The 21,197-nt window shown below is 37.6% G+C and overlaps 1 protein-coding gene across 1 annotated transcript; it reads right to left on the bottom strand.

Annotated features, from left to right (window-relative positions):
* Positions 1 to 5,567: 5,567 nt before the first annotated feature.
* On the bottom strand, positions 5,568 to 16,809 carry LOC134495329 (keratin, type I cytoskeletal 24-like). Its single transcript, XM_063300696.1, has 8 exons — positions 16,235 to 16,809; positions 15,294 to 15,376; positions 13,800 to 13,956; positions 11,499 to 11,660; positions 11,021 to 11,146; positions 10,269 to 10,483; positions 7,509 to 7,546; positions 5,568 to 5,974 (listed from the first exon to the last, which is right to left on the bottom strand). The coding sequence occupies exons 1-8, from the start codon at positions 16,754 to 16,756 to the stop codon at positions 5,871 to 5,873; spliced, it is 1,407 nt and encodes a 468-aa protein (XP_063156766.1). The 5' UTR covers positions 16,757 to 16,809; the 3' UTR covers positions 5,568 to 5,870.
* Positions 16,810 to 21,197: the final 4,388 nt, after the last annotated feature.

Below are 21,197 nucleotides of genomic sequence, written 5' to 3' on the forward strand. Positions count from 1 at the left end.
AAGGGTGGACTTCAACCTGGGTTTTCCTGGTGCCAGTCCACTATTTTAGATCTATAGAAATAAGATATAAATACCCTCCCAAAATTCTGTATATTTATTGGACATGCCAATTCACTATTCCATGCCTTCCTATCTTCTTGAATAACTGCGAAAGGTGAAAGGTCCCCTGTGCAAGCACTGAGTCATGTCTGACCCTTTGGGGGGACGCCGCTTTCATGGCGTTTTCTTGGCAGTCTATAGAGCGGGGTGGTTTGCTATTGCCTTCCCCAGTCGTCACCTTCCCCAGCCAGCTGGGTACTCATTTTACCGACCTCGGAAGGATGGAAGGCTGAGTCGACCTGAGCTGGCTACCCGAGAGAGAATCCAGCTTCCGCTGGGATTGAACTCGGGTCGTGGGGAGAGTTTTTGGATGCAATACTGCCGCCTACCCCTCTGCGCCACACGAGGCTCTTGTTGAATAACTAGCTTAGCGTAATTTAAGACCTGCTGATAAATGATTGTGAAAGGCTTATTTGTTGTAGAGACGTTATATTCTCAATAAATAAAGGAGGATCTGAAGTACTTATGATAGTCCATATCTAGATGTTGAAAACTGTTTTGATTGGAGATATTACTATTCAGTGCTTTTTGGCAAGTGGTATTTATATTCCAGTTTAAGTAGCATCATCATCTGTTCTTACTAGTTGATTTTAAGTGTACACTCCACATTCCACACACATTCTCCAACAAAAAGATCACCTCACTGTTTTCAAATTTGGATTTCCCTTATTGCTAATTAGCATAATCAGAATATTCAAATTGTAGCTGGCATGCTATTGCAAACCACATCTTTCTGGTGGATAATATAAAGAGAGGAGGTATTTTATATTTCCACAAGAATTGGACCCTAAGACCCTCCAATTTATAAGGGGTGTCAGATGCCAATTCCAATATAGCCAATGTAAGGAACAAAACTGTGGCAGAGTGCTGGAAAGCGTTTGGCCCGAGAGATCAGAAAAAACCCCACAGGGCATTTCTATAAAAATAAATGTATTTACAGAAAGCACAAAAACATATTTACAAGCTTGTGCATTCACACGTGCTCAGAGAGGACTGGGAGGAAGGCTGTGTAGAAAGGAAACCAAAACTAACAAGCCCTGGCAAAAAACCTCTCCAGGGCAATTAAAAGCTTTACCTCATATGGTCATCTTTTCACACCCAAAACTAAGGATACTTAAGTTTGACCTTCTGACTCTGCCAGAGTGATTTGTTACCATAGTAACTTAATGGCTTGCCCCTTGCAAAAAACAAGGAAATGCCAACAAAAACTTGCCATTAAATGACCTGAGACAAAAGACAGACCTTATATTTAATGTAAAAAATTAAAATGCCCTTCAGTGATCAACAACTGGAACCTTTGGAATGAAACATTAGACTGAGAGTTCCCACAAATAATCCCCCAAAATAGTATGTTTACATTCTGAAAATATAATTTAGAACATCTTTGCTTATCCAATGCAATCACTCAGAATTTTATCAGTAGAATCTCTTCCATACTCTATCATTTGTGAACTGTGCTTCTGTGGTGTGACAAGTAGATATGAAATGGCTTAAAAATCATATACAAAGAGTATTCACCAGTGGTGCTTCATCTAACTGGAGAGATACAGGATGCTACAAGGGTCAGTCCTGGGTCCTCTACTGAAATATTTTTATTAATGATTTGAATGAAGAGATGGAACAAATGCATATCAAATTTGTGTTGTTGTTTATTCGTTTAGTCGCTTCCGACTCTTTGTGACTTCATGGACCAGCCCACGCCAGAGCTTCCTGTCGGTCGTCAACACCCCCAGCTCCCCTAGGGATGAATCCGTCACCTCTAGAATATCATCCATCCACCTTGCCCTTGGTCGGCCCCTCTTCCTTTTGCCTTCCACTCTCCCTAGCATCAGCATCTTCTCCAGGGTGTCCTGTCTTCTCATTATGTGGCCAAAGTATTTCAGTTTTGCCTTTAATATCATTCCCTCAAGTGAGCAGTCTGGCTTTATTTCCTGGAGGATGGACTGGTTGGATCTTCTTGCAGTCCAAGGCACTCTCAGAATTTTCCTCCAACACCACAGTTCAAAAGCATCGATCTTCCTTCTCTCAGCTTCCTTATGGTCCAGCTCTTGCAGCCATATGTTACTACGGGGAACACCATTGCTTTAACTATGCGGGCCTTTGTTGTCAGTGTGATGTCTCTGCTCTTAACTATTTTATTGAGATTGGTCATTGCTCAAACTTGGTAAGTTAGAGCAGCATTTCTCAACCTTTTTATCCTGGAGGACCTTTTGAAATAATTATCAGGTCTCAGACAACCCCTGCATAAAAATAAATATATCTATAGCTCACAGTACATTAGCATGATCAGTAAGCTGACTTGTGACATCTAAAAATTCCCACAACTGCGAGTGTTAGAATTTCATGGTGCACAAAGTTCTAAAAGTGATGTTTATCTATTTATTTTTAATCACAATCTCTGTCAGAACAGAGTGACCTTGCAGAATTCTAGGGTTCTGCAGAATGCCATTTGAGATAGTCTGGGTTAGAGAAAGGGGCTGAAAGTAACAGAATTAAATTTAACAGACAAGTGCAGAGTTCTTCACTTAGAAGGCAAAAGTCAAATGCACAGATACAGAATAGGAGACACCTGGTTTGGTAATGGCACTTGTGCAAGAGAAATCAAAATAGATTGCATTGAGAATATAAGTTAGCAGTATGGGGTAGCTGCACAAAAAGCAAATGCAGTTTTAGGCTGCATGAACAGAAGTATAATTTCCAGACCAAGTAATCTGTCCGCTTTATTGTTTTGGTCAGATCCTGGTTCTATAGCTGCATCCAGCTCAGAGCACCATGCTTAAGAAAAATTCAAAGAAATTGGAACAGGTTCAGAGAAGGGTAGCAAAGATGATCCAGGGGTTAGAAATTAATGAAATAATAAATTTTAAATTTTATGACAATTGTAAATTCTCTGTTTATTTACTGATATTTTATTTTCCATCTGTGATGTCCTTTCTTACTTCCTTCTTTTTTCTGTAGTCTTTTTTTAATTCCTTAAATATGTTTAAATAAATAAATAAATAAATAAATAAGATTTATTGAAAAAGAAAAAGAAAGAAATTAAGCCCTGTGAAAACAGATTCAAGGAGCTAGGCATGTTTGACTTTGAAAAAAGACAACCAAAGAAATAGGTAGAAGATATATGATAGCTCTCATTACAAGGATGTCATGTAGAAGACTGTCAAGACCTGTTTTCTCTTGTTCCAGAATTCAGGGAATGGAATAATGGATTTAAGTTACTGAAAGTCAGATTTTGATTGAGTTTTACAGGAAAATTTTTAACAGTAAGTGCAGTTTGATAGTGGAACTGATTACTCACTATCCCTATCATTAGCTGTGTTCAAACAGAGGCTAAACTATCATCTGCCTGGGATACTCTAATTTGGATTCCTGTCCTGCACAGCCTTCTGGATTTGATTGCCTAAATGGGCTCTCCAAGTCTTTGATTATATAATTCTAGTTTTGATGGCTTTAACATTTTTATTGAAACCATTTTAGCAAATTTGCTGTGTTAGTAGTACTATACTTTAAATTTGTGAAAAGGAGCACAGTGCTTAATTCCTTCAAGCTGTGACCAATCTGCTTGTGTCACCTCAGCCCCCAAATGGGAATCTGTTATGCGAACTCCCTTGTCCCAGATAATATCAGTCCATTTGACACTTCAAAGTTACAAAATTGGAAAATGATGTAGTTTATGCAGATTCATCAGAGCTTCTGTTGAACAAATGTTGCTAGAAATGGTATTTGATATTGAACTGCTTGTTCAAACTAGATGTTATCAAATGAAATTTAGATACCATAGCCTTTTGGATGTGAGCTCAAAAGCTACTGATGTGGAGGCAACTGTATTTATAACATGATTATTTCTGGTTTACAACTATGCATCATATTTAATAATTAGCTAATTAGGTACCACTGACTCAATGTAATTGTATGGATAAATGCTCTCCATCTTGACCTGTCTTTAGTAATAACTTGGATCTTGTTCAAGGAAATTCCAGTAATCACTTAATCCCATCCACCAGCATTATAGCATAATAATTTGTTGATCCATGAACATAATCATTTTCTAGTTTGTTCATATCATATATCCAAAGCAACTGAGTTTTTCTTGATCAGAGACATAAGGGAATAGTCAGTCTTATTTTGCCAAGGAGTAAACTGTTAGTTCTCCTTGAAGCCTTTGGTATTCTTAATGATCAAATCCATAATTCAAAGACATCTGTTTTTTTTCTTTTTGGTGTTGGTGGGTGCTTGTCTTTAAAACCCATTTAAGTACTCTGTGTTTTTTTTAAGTATGAATAATATCTGTGACTCATGAAACCATTTCCCTATCCTCAGCTCCCAAATTAGTAGGCAATAAACTGAAAAAGCACACACACAGACCTCTTTATTTTGAGGTGCATAAGAGAAGTATGTCAATGGGCATAACCAACTTCTCCATTTTAAAGCCAAAGTCTTTAAATCTGAATTGGACATATACCATTAAACATAGCAGTTTTTGGTATCTAATGAATAAATGCTCTGATGTGTAAAAAATTTTCATCTTCAATATCAGGAATAGGATATTTACACTGTAACTCCTTCATACATATATTCAACTATGTACATATGCTCTTAGGAACCTAAAAACAGATGTGTGATATGCACATAGAAGGTACTGAATCTCATATAGAGAAAGTTAGTTCAAGTACAATAATCAAGGTGGTCAAGTGGAAGAACTGTACAGTTGAAATACAATAATTTTTATATTTGCCTTTTGGATTTTTTTAAAAATGAATTATGCTGCTATGGTGATCGAAATGTGTTCCTTATGTCCCAGGCATTAGGCGCTTTTGATAATTTGAATGAGCTAATTGAAAGAGGAAAGCACATTCAGTGGAACATCAAAGAATTATAGACTACCAAGTTCCAACAGATCAAGGTAGGGTTTAGAAAAAAGACATCTGTGTTCCCCACAATGAAGCAGTCACAATGCTTGTCATTTCTTAAAGTTATTAATATGTAAGGAAATAATAGGTAAGGGATTTAGCCTATATATATTTTAAATGCATCATTCCCAGTGTGCATTCTTTAGAATTCTCCACTGCCTCCATCTCTTTTTTGTTCTTTCTGTGCCCTGATTTGCTCCTGATTGTCAAAGATATTAACCTATATTTTCAAATACTGTTTTGTTCCATGTTCTCTCCAGTAAATCTCCTAGTGATAACTGTATTCAATTCTTCTTGCATGTGTAATCTGGATTGATATTCACAGTGCTTTCTTCCATGACGTTCACAACCGTTACTTTATTTTTTTCAGGAATGAGTTGAGCTAAATCTTCAGGCAGACAGCTAAGTTGTTAATGTGAACCCAATCAAACTTGTGATTTATATCCATTAGCCATAGGGATGCTGATATAATTACAGAACTATACAACTTCAGTATGTTTTAAATCAGCCATTAAATATGAAAACCAGAATGTAAAACATAAGAATCTAAGGCAGGTATAACTTGCAAACAGATTTATTGCATTGCAGCAGAAAACAGAATGTAGTTTTCACTACAGTATTTTAAAGTTAGACGAAAGCATATTGTGTAGGATTTATTTTTCTAGATACCTTGAGTTGGTTCCATACTTAATCATTCTTTGATTTCAGCAACTCTTCTCTAAATAAGTATGACTAAATTTGAATCCCAGTCCCTTATTAGCAAGAAGCTGCTAAGCTGCAAATTGACAATGGATTCTGATGGCTTTCTTCTACCTGTGCTTTCCCTTTAAAGCAAGCTTTGAAGGATTTCCTCCTTGGAGTTTATTTAGTTGCCTTTTCTTCAACAGATTTCACTTGGGAAGAGATGACTTTGCCATCCACCAATTCTTCAACAATGGTTTTAACCACCCTGGTTTTGGTGGGTTCTGACAAAGGAAAATTATGATCATGTTATTGATTATAATATCAGTTTTAAAAGCAGTATCTTAATCAGTAAAACCTCTCACTATAAGTTGATAATTATATGAGGAAAATTGCTTGAAATGAGTTGAATAAGAGCCATAGATGCATAGGGATTACACATGACCACAAATCTGGAAAACTTCAACAACTATATGTTGCAAAACTCTGTTTTTAGTTACATGAGCAAAGATTTTAAGTCTCATTCCATCAGCCACCTAGATCTTAAATGTAAGCCAATATGAGGTGGGAAAAGACAGTGACTAGGGACAAAACACACATATATTCCATAGCTTTCCGGTTATAGTATTATGTAAATCAATGCACCTTATAGAACTGGCAATATATTTACAGCCATATTGGCTCCAAGATATAAAATATCAAATGGATCAGGTTAATATTCTTTTTTTGGACTTATGGTGGCAAGCTTTCTAACTGCTGATAATTGGCAATCATTAAAACAAATTTCCATTATACTTTCATCTTAATGTCCCAATTTATTTTGCACATTTTGTTTTCTTTCTCCTGCCTATTAACATTTTCTATAACTTCAGCAAAACTGCATGAATGAATGCACCCCCCCCCCAAAAAAAAGCCTAATAAACCTTTCCCCTACAGAATGTCCAACTCTGGGGGCTTAACTTACATCCTTAAGCTATAACAATGTAAAGTTAATAAAACATTAGTCACTGGATTGATAAAGATACGTATGGGTGACTATTAGTTTTATGCTGGAGTAGTTATTCAGATCATTGAATCCTTTCCCTCTTGTAATATTCTAATTTTTGCAATGATTCTCAAGCTGAAGCAAAAACAGATTGTGCCAGCATAGCTTTAACCTCATAAAATAGTTCTCCAAGGGCCATTCCCCAAGCTTGCATTGCAACTCACACTTTCTGTTCAGCATGGATATTAGTCATGCTGGCTGGGAATGGTGGGAGTTTTAGTCCAATACATTTGGAGACTAAACCAACATTGCTCAAGTCAGCTGTGAAATAGGCCATTTCACCTCTCAAACTGGTATCATCAATCTCTGCCTTATGCACCTGCTACTTGTAGCTGATACTTCATAGCTCAAAGCCCTTACGGCAGCTTAGCCTGTGATACTGGTCCAGCGGATTTTCAAAGTAGCAGTAAAGCATACAATTTGGATATGAATGGAAGAGCCAAGGACTTAAAATAGCTTTTCTTAGTCTACTGTCCTTCAGAAATGTTAACATTCAACTTCCAGAATTCCGGGCTAGTCTAGCTTTTGATTGTCCCGGCTGGATATTCTGAGAAACATAATCCAGTACATTTGGAGGACATCAGGTCTGCGTCTGAGCTATCAGGTGTAATTTAGGTCACTGGAGGAGTTAAAGATAATTAAACCCATGTATTTCATTTTATGAATTGAAATAGTTCATGAGGAATTATTTTCAATTTTGTGTGATACATTTTTAAATATACCAAGTAAATACGAATACAAATACATTATTTCTGAAAGAATATGATGATTACCTCTGATATGAACTTTTGTCTCATATGCAGTGCGGATACTGTCAATAAGGAACACAGTATTAATAATATTGCAATGCTTATCTGAATCTTAAAAAAAAAAAGATTGAGAGCAGTAAAGATCTGAGTAGAGAGAGAGAAACCTATATTCTGTGTCATGCATCTTATAATTCTAATTGTTTGTTATTCCTATCCATAAAATATTCGAAGACAAAGAAATCGATTAGATAACAATGTTCAGCAGATCAGAGCCTTTGAGAGTTTTTCTTGAAAAGGAAATAGTTAATTAATCATTTATGGATGCTCTATGAGTTTCTAGACAGAGCAAGTGAGTGTTGTACACGCAAATTAGATTTGTTTTTTTACTTTTTTAATGTGGGGATTTTGAAATTAGTTTTGCTTGGTTCCACAAAGACCACTAATGTGTCCCTTGTAATTTGGTATAATTAGAGAATAAACAGCAGAAACAATCAATAAGTAAGAAAATAAAAATACCTCCCCAAGAGATGCTTAAAAGTTTGCTTTAATGTTTTTTAAATAAAAACATTATTTTATTTAGCTTTACATGTGTTTCTGATACATGATAAATAAAATACAATCAATAAAAAGAAGAACTTAAGAGAAAATGGAATTGGAATGGTTTGCAAGCATAATCAAATTCAATTAGGGAAAAAAAATAGAAAACAGTTTAAAATATAATCCAGTGTTTGTTTATTTAGAAGTAAATTCCAGTGAGGGAAAGTTCCTAGAATGTGCCTTCAGGTTTGCAACCTTCAGTAAACTATCTGTCTGCATATTCACTGTCAATGTAGGTGTGTGAAAATACCTTCATTCAGTCTTTAAAATAAAGCTCTTTCTTACACACTAGATTTGATCTGTGTATCAGGTAGACCAAACATCTGTCCTGTATTTCTTAATCCATCAACAAATGTGTAGTAAAAGGGGACTTCTGGGGAAGAAATGGCAGACTGAAGACAGCTCCGCTGACAGCGGAGCCGATGACCGTGGCAGAATGAAGAGCTGGCGAATGGACCTGCTCTTCGGGATTCCTCTCTGGACAAGGAGAGGACTTGGGATCACCACAAGTACTCCAGACAGTTGTTCCTTGTGAGGAGACCATATGACAGTGGTCTCTGGTGGGCTTAGAGCTCTGGGAGACAATGGATTGCCATCTTTGCCCAAACTGCTGTTGGAGCCTTTATGGACACAGGGTTCACATACTTCCTTTCTTAATCACTTTTGAAAATTGCTTGTTAACTGCTTTTCAAATATTAGGAATCTTCAGAATGGCAAGTTTTACTACACCAGGTGAGTTTCCTTCAATCCTTAGTGAAAGAAGTTTTATACAGGTTTAAGGACTTTAAAAAAAATCTTTTTTGGGAATAAACAGCAAAAGGGTGATTAGAACTTTGATTTTGGAAAGTTCCAAATGGACTAAGGGTTCAAATGGATTTGAAATAAGATTTTGAAACTAATTATAAGAATCCTTCCCATGGGAAAATGTTATTATTTTGAATACTTAAAAAAGTACGATAAGATGGGATTTTGAAGGTTGGACACTACAGGGAATCAGAAGGAACTAAAGATTACAATGAAAGCAGAAGAACACTTAAATTTGATTTACTAATACAGAATGGAGCAAAATACTTTGACATCGGATGTATTAAAGGATATTTGTGAACAAGGGATCCAGAAGTTAATTTTAAGAGTGTCTCCATTATAGATAGGCTGTGTTTGGAAGATGATATGGAAGAGGAGCAAGCTCAGATAGGACTGAGACTAATTTGAAAATGGATTTAAAAGTGACAAGCTACGGGAATGTTGTGGAAGGAGAAGCTACTCTGGATATACAAATGAAACTGGCTGATGTCTTAACAAACCAGAAGAGTGACCTGGATAATAATTTTCTTATATTGGATTTACAAAAGAGACTTCTTAAATTTTTGAAGAAGAAAAAGTGAGAAGAAATCAAGTTCTAGGGCATTATATTTGAGGGGATTAAGGATGAAGATTGTAAAACAGTAAAGGGAAGGAATATAAAAAGATCATGATTGTTAACAGTAAAAGGAAGGAATATAAAGTTGGTTTATTTGATTGAGGTTAAAATAGATACATTGTTATCTCTGGTAACCTTTAGTGGACTTTTGTTGACCAGGACTGAACAACGGGGCTTTAAAATTTGTTTATAGATAAGAGATGGGATACGGGAAGAGATTATTTCCTGCATTTTAAGAGAAGGTGATAAGTTCCTAAAATTGTTTATACTTCTTGTTATGAAGGGGGAAGTCATTTCTTTATATAATTTTTCTTTTCTTTTTCTTTCTTTCCTATATTCTTATTTCTTCCTTCTTTTCTGCACTTTCTATTTTTCTTTTTATTCTTTTCTTTTTTTTAGTTTGTATTAGTTCTTACCTTTTTAATTGTAATGTTCAGTAAAATTACTATAAAAAAAAACCCCAAATGTGTAGCAAGAGGCATTGTGGTTGAACACAGATTCCTTTCCTCTGATGGATTCAAGAGGATATATAGCTCCAACTTCGAGCTTGCTTTCTAAAAACATTGGCTTTTGGCCTGATACAATATGGTACCTGTCTAGCTCAGTGTCTTCTTTCTTACAGTGACAACAGATTTTGAAAAACCCACAAGCAGAAGGTGAATGCAGTAGCAGATACGGATGTACAATACCTCCAACCCAAATCTGCCACCAGTCAGCTTCATTGTGTAATCATTGCCTCCTCCAGTTTTAAAAGGATGTTTCCTTACCTTTCCCCATCTAGCAGACGTCTGTATGTTTCGATTTCCATTTCCAGTCGGGTCTTGATGCCCAGCAATTGCTGATACTCTGAATTTTGGCACTCTGTGTCAGACCTGATCTGCTGTAGCTGTTCCTCTAGGCTGCTGACTTGAAGCTGTAACTGGGAAAGCTGAGTGCTGTAATTCCCTTCCGTTTCCACCAAGGTTCCCTCCAAAGAGGCTTTCTGTTGGTTGGAGAAATACACGCATGGAGGTGAAATGTTTGTTATGATTCTCTCAGCATTATTTCTCCACCCTCTGCCCCAAATCTGTGTGTGTGTTGTATGACTCCGGGATTGCTAACCATGTACAGATTTTTTGTTTTTTTCAATTTGGCACAACAAACGTAAATGCAATCCATACTGTGTCTTTAATACAGCCTCATAAACAACCCCACAGAAGCTACTAGCCATTAAAAAAATGGTAATATCCTAGCTAGAAGCTAATCGTTGTTATTTCCATGCTAGTCTCAGATCAGTGAAAGTCATCCCTTTCTAAGCCAGCAGGGAAATGCAGGCTGCTATAATTTACGGGCATCCTAAACTGTGATCCGAGATCTGAATTCTGAATTCGGATCAGTGCAGCCTGGGAGAGGCCTGTAAGTCCTCATTCGCTTAGGAGTTTGTAAACAGAGTTTTCTGAAAACAAAAGGTAAGTCTGTTTCAGACCAGAGAAGGAGAAGTTTATTTCCTGCTGTTTTGAGAAAAGAAGCAAACACACACCTTTGCCAAAAGGGACTGTAATTCAATTTCCAGGGACTGAAAGCTTCGTTTCAGTTCTATTAATTCGCTCCTGGCTGTGTTTGCAGCGCCGGCATCATCGTGGATCTGTTGCTGCAGTGGTTGGCTCTGGAAGGAAGGAAAGATCAATAAAATACAACTTGGCAGCAGCATATAGAGCAAGAGTGGGCAATATTGGGAGGAGCGGGGAGAGGGTGCCTTTAATTTGGGTGCACAACAGCCATGGTGCCTGCAGCAGTAATGTAATAGAGGTGGACCGTAACAAACCTGGGTGGGGTCAGAATTTTCTGGGGTTTAGGGGGACTTTCTTGGGAGTAGGGCATTCTCTTTTTTTAAAGACCTGTGTTAGAAACTGTTTCAACATATATAATAGTTTCTGTGAGCTACCAAACCGACATTTTTGGTGCCGTTGGAAGAGACTTGAAGTTGAAAAAAATAGTTGGGGTGCAGGACATCTTACCATTTTGATGAACTGTTCTTCCGCTTCTCTACGGTTTTGTTCTGCAAGGTCTTCATATTGGGCTCTCATGTCATTCAGAAGCTTAGTCAAGTCTATTCCCGGAGCGGCATTCATTTCCACTGTGACATCCCCTGTAGAACTGCTCCTCAGTAAAGTCATTTCCTGAATATGAAAATTGGAAGAACCAGTGAAATGTAGTTGTGGTGCTTTCTGAAATCTACCTGAGAGACAGGAACGAAGCCATTGTAAAGCAATGCCTTTTGCTGAGAGATGAAGAATAGTAAGAGCCACAGATCCCTCTGTTGATTTGTATCTACTATAGGTGAAATCCACACTTTTCTTATTAGGTGGAGAGCAAAAGCAGACAAATGTAGCTCTTTCTCTGTAAGCACTACCAGAATAAATCAGCTCAACTGGATTTTGCAGTTATGTAGATAATTTTATGGTGAATATTTTCCTGTCTCTCTAAGTGAAGGATTAGCATTTTTAGAAGTTGATAAATTCTTATATTTGTTGGAAGGATGCCCAGGACAACAACATGGAAAATGATGTGTATCTCATTGAGGCTTGCCTTGGGGCTTTGGAATGGATCCATTCTTCCTGCCTGGCTTTGGAGCATCTATCAGGCATTGGGGTATTAAGTTAATGTAGGGTGCTCCAAATATGGACTGTATGCCTATGTTACTTACATTTGTTCTAGACTAGGGGTTTTTCCTGTTATTTTGTTCTAGCACTAGCATGATGATCCATCTGAAATCATACTTCAGCGTAATGAGAAGAAAATCATTCTAATATTTTTCAGTAGCAATGTTGCTTTTTTTGAACTACAGACAATCTGGTTTTTTCTCTAGTAACTTGCCTCAGCTCATAATCATTTCAGCCTTGGGACATTTCATATCCTTCCCATGCTATGCTTGTGAAAAGAATTCATAACAATTTCTGCCCCTTTGGGTTTCTGAATGCCAAACCTGCTTTGTATGAAGTAAACCACCTAATTTACCTTTCAAGCAACTGGCTGCCTAGGTTGAAAATGGCATTATTTTATTCATAGTAACAAATAGCTAGAATCAGGGACAGTGAGCAGACTGCATGGAAGTTTTTAGATTTGCTTTCTGGGTGGGGTGCATGTGAAAGGATTCTTATTAATTCAGGATCCATGTATACTCAAATGTGCTGGGGGAAAAAAACAATGAAAAGGTAGAAAAATTGTCTTTGGGCAGATTGAGCAAAGATGTTAAGTCAATAGTTTGTTTAGCAACACATCCCAGCCTTATCCCTCCAATCAAAAATTGCTATGAAATTAAATGTTGAAGTTAGACACATGGAGACTCATCTGAGTGCTTTTAACCCAATGTTTGCCAGATTTTGATGATGGCTTAGCTTGTCCTCTGGGAATGGCCTAAATATTCCAGCTTTATTTGAAAGTATAAGGTAATGATCTGCTGATTGGTACTTGGAGGAATTTACAGTCCAAGCTACAAAACCCAGCCCCAATCTGTCTTGGGAAATAACTTTGTATCACACTGGCAGCAGATGATAGTATGCTACTAATTAAATTATGACACAACTAAACTCCTTAATTTTGATAGAGTTATCTGCTGATAGTTCAGCTGGATTCTTTAATACAGATTTTTTTTTCCTGCTTAGGTTAGGTTTTTCATAATGTTATAACAAATGTGATTAAAGACTGAAGGAAAATGACAACTACTCTTTTCATTGATGCTACTCAATGCAATGGTACAATCTCTGTAAAAACAAACCAGTCTAATTGATGATGATCAAAAGTTATGTTAGCACTAGTATTCTATTTAAATACAGTTACTTAGTTGAGGGTTTAGGTGAACCATTGAAGCTGAATAGGCAGATAAGTTTGGGGATGATGGACTGAAAACTACCTACTATGGTTACCAAGCAAGTGTCATGGGTAAGTGGGAATTCAAACTGGAGTCTTCCCACGTCCCAACTGAACATTCTATGGACAGCACTAGATACCTATCCTGCCTTCTGCAGGCTCCCAGTGCCCTAATTCAGATATTATGCTAAATTGTAAGTTATCTGCATCGTCTCCAGTCTGGGATTCTCCAGGTGTCTTAGACTACAACTCCTAGAATTCCAACCAGCACTGGCAAAGAGTTTGAGGATTGTAATCTCATATTTGGAAGGTTGCAACTCGTAAGTTGGAAAAGGTCGGTTTAGTATGTTGATAAAGTGACTCAACAAAATTCAGGTTTCCTTTCTGTTGCATTGATGACCATGCAGTCAGTTCTAAGGATTAGGATGGAAACCAAAGAAGTCCTTTACCTCTTCATGATTCTTCTTAAGATATGTCAGTTCCTCTGTGAGACTTTCAAGCTGTGCTTCTAGGTCAGAGCGATTCATGGTAAGATCATCAAGTACTCTGCGAAGACCATTAATGTCTCCTTCAACACTCTGGCGAAGGAAGAGCTCATTTTCAAATCTGGGGGAAATACATGAAGGTATTAAAAAATGTAAGCAAGCAGCTCAATTTAGCAATGAAAAGTCAATCAGAACTGGAAAGCACTTTGTAAAGTAAAAGTATTGACTGGAACTTAAACTCATTTAAGGAAGTTCACAGAAGGAAAATTTCCTTCTTGCTGCTTCCTAGTACAGCTTCTAGTGCCCCTGAAAAGTCACTCTTGTTTACTGGAAGCTGCTGAAAGGAAAAGGATGAAGGGAAGGGAAACTTTTTTCTTTATTAATGTCTATAAATTAGTTTATTTTAGAACCCAAGCTCAGTGTTGAGTAATATCTCCCTGCTTCCCATTTCACAAAGTTCAGGAGATCCCCAGTTTTAGAAGTAGTAAAATGCTTTAAACAGGAAATATTACATATCCTGATAGTGCTGTTCTTTGGGCAAAATATAATTTTATACACATGCACACACAAAAAGTACCACCAGGCTCCTGAGAACAGAACTATTTGCAGAAGTATAAAATAATTTAAATTTTTAGGATATTCCCCTACAAACAACTCAATATGGATAGTGCATGAGAATGTATTGCTGATACATGGAGGTGAAATGAAAAAAAAAAAGATGGAGAATAGAATGCAGTATATTCAAGAGGTTATGTCAGCCTGAATAGAGACACTGCATCACAACATATTGGTTCCACTAGTTCTGTCCCAATACTTAGTAGTTTATAAAAAGGTTGAATGATCAACAGGAAAGGACAGCATGCTTTTCAAGAGACTGGATTGTATGACTTGCTGGGATTTGTTGTTGTTCAAGTTATTATAGCAGATACATAGTAAGAGTCAATAAAGGTGGATCCCTGAGAAGTAAGACTTGTAAACCGTATCATCTGTAGTATATGCAACCATGAATATTTGCATGGTTTTTTTTTTAAAGAAGAACAGTTGTGTTAATACAGTTAATATAATAGCGATAGAGTGCTGAATACTAGATACAGCCTTATATTGCCTTCTTTGATATTATATAAGGTTATATCTCTCTTTGTACATAGCTGATGATTCCCAGTTTTGCAGAACTTAATGGTTGCCAATTGAAGACATACAAAGATGGCACCATACTTCAACTGACTTGAAAAAAAAGTTCTACTAAATCAAGTCTAATTAATTTCAGTGGATCTTTTCTAATTATGACTTAAAATAGATCTAACTCATAGTGCAGAGAACATTAACGTGGGGAAGGGGATTTTAAACTTTATACCAGCCTGTATGCTCTTAATGACCCAGTATTTCTGGAGGATGGGAGAAGGTGCAGAGAACTACATTCTTCAGGAGTTTCAAAATTGAAAAATGTATTCAACTTACTTCATTCGGAAATCATCAGCAGCAAGCCTGGCATTGTCAATCTGTAAGACTACATTGGCATTCTCAATGGTCACATTCACAATCTGAAAAGAACAACATTATTGGCACACTTACAAACCAATAGTAAATGCATGTGCTAGTAGAAAATACTGTTTAGTTGTTTTTACTAATATATAATGAGGGATTGCTAGTAGAGAATGTGCTAGAGAAAAATAATATCTTGAAGTGCTATTTCATTTATTTGCTCTGAATAGAAACAATCCATTCAACAGGCTTACCCACAGCTAAGTGAGTATAGAATTGTATCTTATTTTTTTTTTCAAATTACTGTATTAATACATTGCTTAAACTCTTTTCCTACTTCAAATATGAAGTATAAAGATAGGCAACAAAGCTTGTTTTTAATTAATAAATAATTGCATTTTAATTTTTGTCACATGATCTAAACATTTATGAAAACATGATCAATTCTGTTCAAATTCAAGTGCTTCCCTTAAATTATTGTGTATAAGAGTCAACAATTTTACATGGGATTCATTTGGAGTTCTAACCAATTGGATAGCCCAATCTAGTTAATCAGAGTGCTTTGAACTAAGACAGTTTAATTCAACTAATTAAATGGTTCCATTGAGAGAAGAAATATTTTCTGTTGAACTGGAATTCTCCCCCCACTCCCATTCATGTTAGACATTTTGGGATACCTTTAGTAGACACGTTAAGCACTTGATAGAAAGATAAGCTGGCATGTGAGCCACCCATTGCACTATAGGCAAAGATAGAATCCTTAACTTATTTTGTAGTCAGAGACAGTGTTAGTTACACAAGAGGCTACACACAGGAGCTCATATTTTGTGTAGCTTCCAATCGTTTCAGTGAGGTTTTCCAAGAGGTATTTCTATTCAAGGAATAGACAGCATCTTAGAGAATGTTTGCTTTCTTACCTGGTTGCGGAGATCGTCAATTACATGATGATACTTGCTGTAATCACGGGTCACTCCGGGTGCCCCAGGCCCATTTTTCTCATACCAGTGGCGAATTTTACGCTCAAGCTCAGCATTGGCCTCCTCCAGGGAGCGCACCTTTTCCAGGTAGTTTGCCAGCCGGCTATTTAAATTCTGCATCGTTTCCTTTTCCGCACCAGCCAAAAAGACACTATCACCAGCTCCATAGCCCCCACCCATGATAACAGATGAGCTGGAGCGGTAGCTTGCTCCATAACCACCACCTCCCGCAGAGGCACTGCCAAAGCCAGCACCAGCGCTATAGCTGGTACCACCACCACCACCACCACCAAATCCAGATCCACCAAAACCACTGCAGAGACCCCCTCCATAGCTACTGCCTAGCCCTATCATAGAGCCCCCACCATAGCCATACAGACTGCCTCCACCAATGCCTGACATCTTAGCACCTCCTTCATAGGAAGAAATCTTCCTAGATGCAGTAGAAATTCGAAGAGACATTGCAGCTCAGTGATGTGAAATTGCTGAAATATAACAGGCAGAGTCAAAGGGCAGGCAGAAAATGACCTAACGGGGCAGTTTCCTCTGTCTTTTATACTGTGTAGGATCATTAGGGTGTTGCTTCTGTAATTCCTCCTACCTCTGGTGAAATACATTTTTTTTGTCTGCTCAGCAGATGTAAGCTATGACTGGTTTTCTCCCCCCCCCCATTAGCATTTAATTCAGCCTGTGTCCATTTTCAGTTTGGTGCCCCAAGGGTGTTTGTTATGCTCAGGGTGGAGTAGGGAGGAACAAAGTCAAAAATTAATTACGATATTGCAGTTGTAGGTGAGTAATTCTTTCACTAGTTTTCTACTAGACCCTAGGCATAACTCTTCCTATTCCCAGAGCAAATCTTCAAGTGACATTAATTAGTTATATTACCTTCTGAACCTCCTTTGCTCCTTCACACAGTAAAGAGTGGAGGACCTCAGTGTTTGCCTTATAGTCACATTTTCTCATCTGAGAATTTGTTCTTCTGCCATCAGTGGAGTAAAGGCCTGATAAGTAGTACAAACAGTAACAGGTGCTGCTTCACTTTAAAATGTGGCAGTCAACTTTCCTGGGTTGGCACGTTTCCTCCCACTCATTCTGTTGAGGGGGGTTTTGGGAACTTCCCCAAAGTCATGCCCTCATGGGACCACAGGAGAGGACTGTATTCTCTTTTGCTCATGAAATTGCAACAATTGGCCATTTACCCTATCTCCCTGCTGCTCTAAGAATATTTTGGAAAGACATGAAATGTTACAGCATTTTCATTATCTTGTTCTCCTTGGGGTAATATGCTGCACTTAAACAGGAAGCATAAACCTTTGCAAATGAAGGTTTCTGTTTCCATTTGGGGGGAGGGGGGATTGGAAAGCTTGCTGGCTAGGGAATTCTGGGAGTTGAAGTGCACACATCTCAAAGTTGCCAAGGTTGAGAAACACTGCACTAAACTTTCCCTGATAATGCTTGTTAAGTAGGATAGAAAGTTGAAGTTGAAGATTGCACTTCAAATATCCAGAATATGCCATGTCCTGTTTAGGATGAAGGTTGACCGGTTTAGCAGAAACCGAGCCTAAAATAGCAGTCATGCTGAATTAGAGTAACAAGCAGTTAGAACAGACTCCAAGTGAAACAGCAAATTCATCAGAATAACAGGTGGAGAGTGCAGTATGAGCAACAAATCGACCGAGTACACAGATGTTGCTCCAGGAGACAGTAATTGAAGGCTGTTTAAGGCTTGAATTCCCGGAGCCCCATTCAAGGCTCAATTATCAGGTAGCCAAGTTTTTCTGCTCATTTAAATGACTTACTCATGAACATGAAGTTCTGTTTCTTTGATAGTCTGTCCTTTACCTGACTGTCACCTGAGTTTGCACTTTCTGTTAACCAATTTTTCCTGAAAGTGGGTGGTGGATCAACTCAATCAGAAGAAAAGTCTTTGCAGCCTGATTAAATCAGTCTGAAAGGACTTTCCTCAAGAGAATAGAAATCCTGTTTTCTGCTTCAGTAGCTGGCTGCTCACAGTCTTCTACCTCAAGCAACTCTAGATTTTTCTCTGAGGTAGCATGAAACCTATGGTAGTTTCCCACTCAATCTACATAGCTGACTGGGATATGTGGAAACAATATAGGCTATATATTTTTCTTATCTTGTGTCTCAAGCTGCTGAAGTCATATGTGTTCACTGTGGCACCATAAACAGGTGTGGAAATCTGAGTAGCTCACAAATTAGTAGCTTGAGTTCAGAAGTGCCAGTTCAGAATTCCAGAAACTGAGAGGAACCACAGTTGGGAGTCCCAAAATGTCGTTATCTTACATCATTTGGAGGAATTCCATAGACAGAACCTGCCTTCCAAAATCAGTATGTTTCTGTGCAGTGAAATAATACATTCCCCATTTTCTTTACAGATTTTCTTGAGTTAAATCTGCTTTGCCTTTATTTCATATGGGGTGTCACATTTCATATGGGAGTATTCTGTGAAGTAAGGAATATTTGTTAAAACATAGCACATCTAGAAACTTTAATTAGGGTGACATATTTTCTTAATAAGTCTCCTTAGTGTGTGTGCACGTGTGTATATATATATATAATGTTTGTGTGTGTATGTGTGTGTATATATATATATGTATGTATGTATGTATGTATAAAAGTGTGACTCAGAATTGCCTGGCTTTACTTTACTAGATAACTGAATCCAAATATTATTTCTAGCTTTAAAATGAATACTGTAATAGAAATCTTCTTTTTCCTGTTTGTTGCACCCATTTCCAGCAAGGATCTCTTAATTTTAAGTATGTCAATCTGCACTCTTTTCTATGTATTCAACCACAGCTGTGAAAATTGTTCAAATGAGAGTATGATTAAACTATCCTGTATAGAATACAAGTATATTTGTTCATATTTTTTAAATTAAAGAATTTATTGTCATAGACAGAAGAAGAAGAGGTGGAAGAGGACAGTGTTAGAGCGTAAAATATCCAGGATACAAGCTTATTCACAGCAGAAAGTAAGCATGCCTGTATTATGTTCAAACTCAACAGTTTCTGAGTGCCATCACCATAGCACAGAATATAGCCACCTCTGTTCAGAATTGTTTTATTTGGGGCAAGGATGACTTTTTGGAGAGAAAATCTGGATCACATCTTGAATCAGTTGTGTCCATAGTGATGGGGTTGCTTTTTGGGCAAAACAAAAAACCCAGACTGGACAGTTGTAAGCTCACATTATTAAATATATGTTGAATTGATCTATACTGTAGTTGGGTTCCAACTCTTTTAAAGATTGTTTTCCTTTTGCTGAATTCAGGCTTTACATATGTTTGTGTGTGTGTGTGTACTCACCGAGAGAAATTAACAGTAATCAAATATACCTAGTAACCTTCTTTGATAAGAGCAGCTAAGCCATGTTCTGACTCAAGTGTTGATAGTATAATTCTTTAATCACAATAGATTAAGCTGAATGCTTGGCATCTAGCCAGAGCATAATTCTTTTTTTAAAGTGGATGGCTGTACTGTGAGAAAAAGCCTAGAGCAAGGGAGGGAAGAGAATTTTAGCTATTGCATTTATGTAGGTTCACTAGGGAGCGGTATTGGCACATTAAAACATACATGCTACTGAAATTGCAAATCTTTCCTTAGAACATGTAATGTGACAAACTTAACTAACGATTTGGCACCAAAGTATTTTTAATTAGGTGAGCAAATAGTTTATACAAAGCCAACATTTGCTTGTTTCTCCAGAAACATGTTCAGTTGCTAATGGTTTGTCCCACAGGTTTTGCTGCTTCAAACAAAATTTAAGTTACTAGTTGCTCCCAACTCCATCCCAAATAGATTCTGGCTGGCTGGGCCATTAAATCTTCTCAAGTTTCACTGTGGGACAGGGTCTTCTAGGGCATTTGAGAGCAACAAATTAAGTTAATGAATGCAGGGTTACCCACAACTCTTGTCTTCAAAAATCTTACTACTGCTCTCTAGCATTTCAATGTGCCTTGCATATAACCCAAACCCAAATTTCCTGGATTTCATTTGAAGTCAGATGTGAGTTTTTCCAGAATTTTTGTGTCTGAGAGTCCTTTTATTTGAAGTTTTGCAGATCTCTCTTGTTTCCATGCATGGCATGGGTTCAGGAGTTTAAATCCCATGTGATGGCAATAAGAGATCTGTTTATTTAAAACTACCTCTGTTTCACAGTATATGAAGGGGAGCATTTTTAGGAGTGTGGTATGTGTGTAAAATATCCCCCCCATCTGTCTCACGATGTCACTCGCTAGGATTCTAACAACAGAAATGGGAAGATACTGTTGAGAAGATTCAATTCCTTATCCCCATGCACCCACTTTGTAGAAGGCAATGTGGCTGCCACAAAAATCTGGTGGCTAACTAATAAGTGCTGCAGAAACTCAACAGTGCTGTGTAAATTCAGTGATAAATTTGGGGGGTACTTTATCTGTGATTGAGCAGAATTAATAGTACAGAAAATAAAACATGCTCTTACACGAGCTAGCTTCCAGTCTGTCTAAAAGTAGAAAGCGGTCACCCTATACCAATGTTTCTCAGCTTCAGCAACTTTAAGATGTGTGGACTTCAACTCCCAGAATCCCCCACCCAGTCCACACATCTTAACGTTGTTGAGATTGAGAAGCACTGCCCTATGCCATGGGGGGAGACACTGTTCCTCCTGGTACAGTACTGAGTTCTAGTCTTCATCCACTCCAGTAGCATGGCCAGATACATTTCCCCATCTCATAATCTTAGCTGCTCGTCACTTGATGCCTCAGGATCTAGTATTGCCAGGAATTCTGTGTTTTACATAGTAATTGTTGAACCGATTAATATATGGATGTGAAACTCATTTTTGTACTGTTCACCCACATTTTAGGAACATTGAGAAATATCTAGAGACTGGTGAGTAG

This window comes from Candoia aspera, chromosome 4, assembly GCF_035149785.1.
Source record: "Candoia aspera isolate rCanAsp1 chromosome 4, rCanAsp1.hap2, whole genome shotgun sequence".
Classification (NCBI taxonomy): Eukaryota; Metazoa; Chordata; class Lepidosauria; order Squamata; family Boidae; genus Candoia; species Candoia aspera.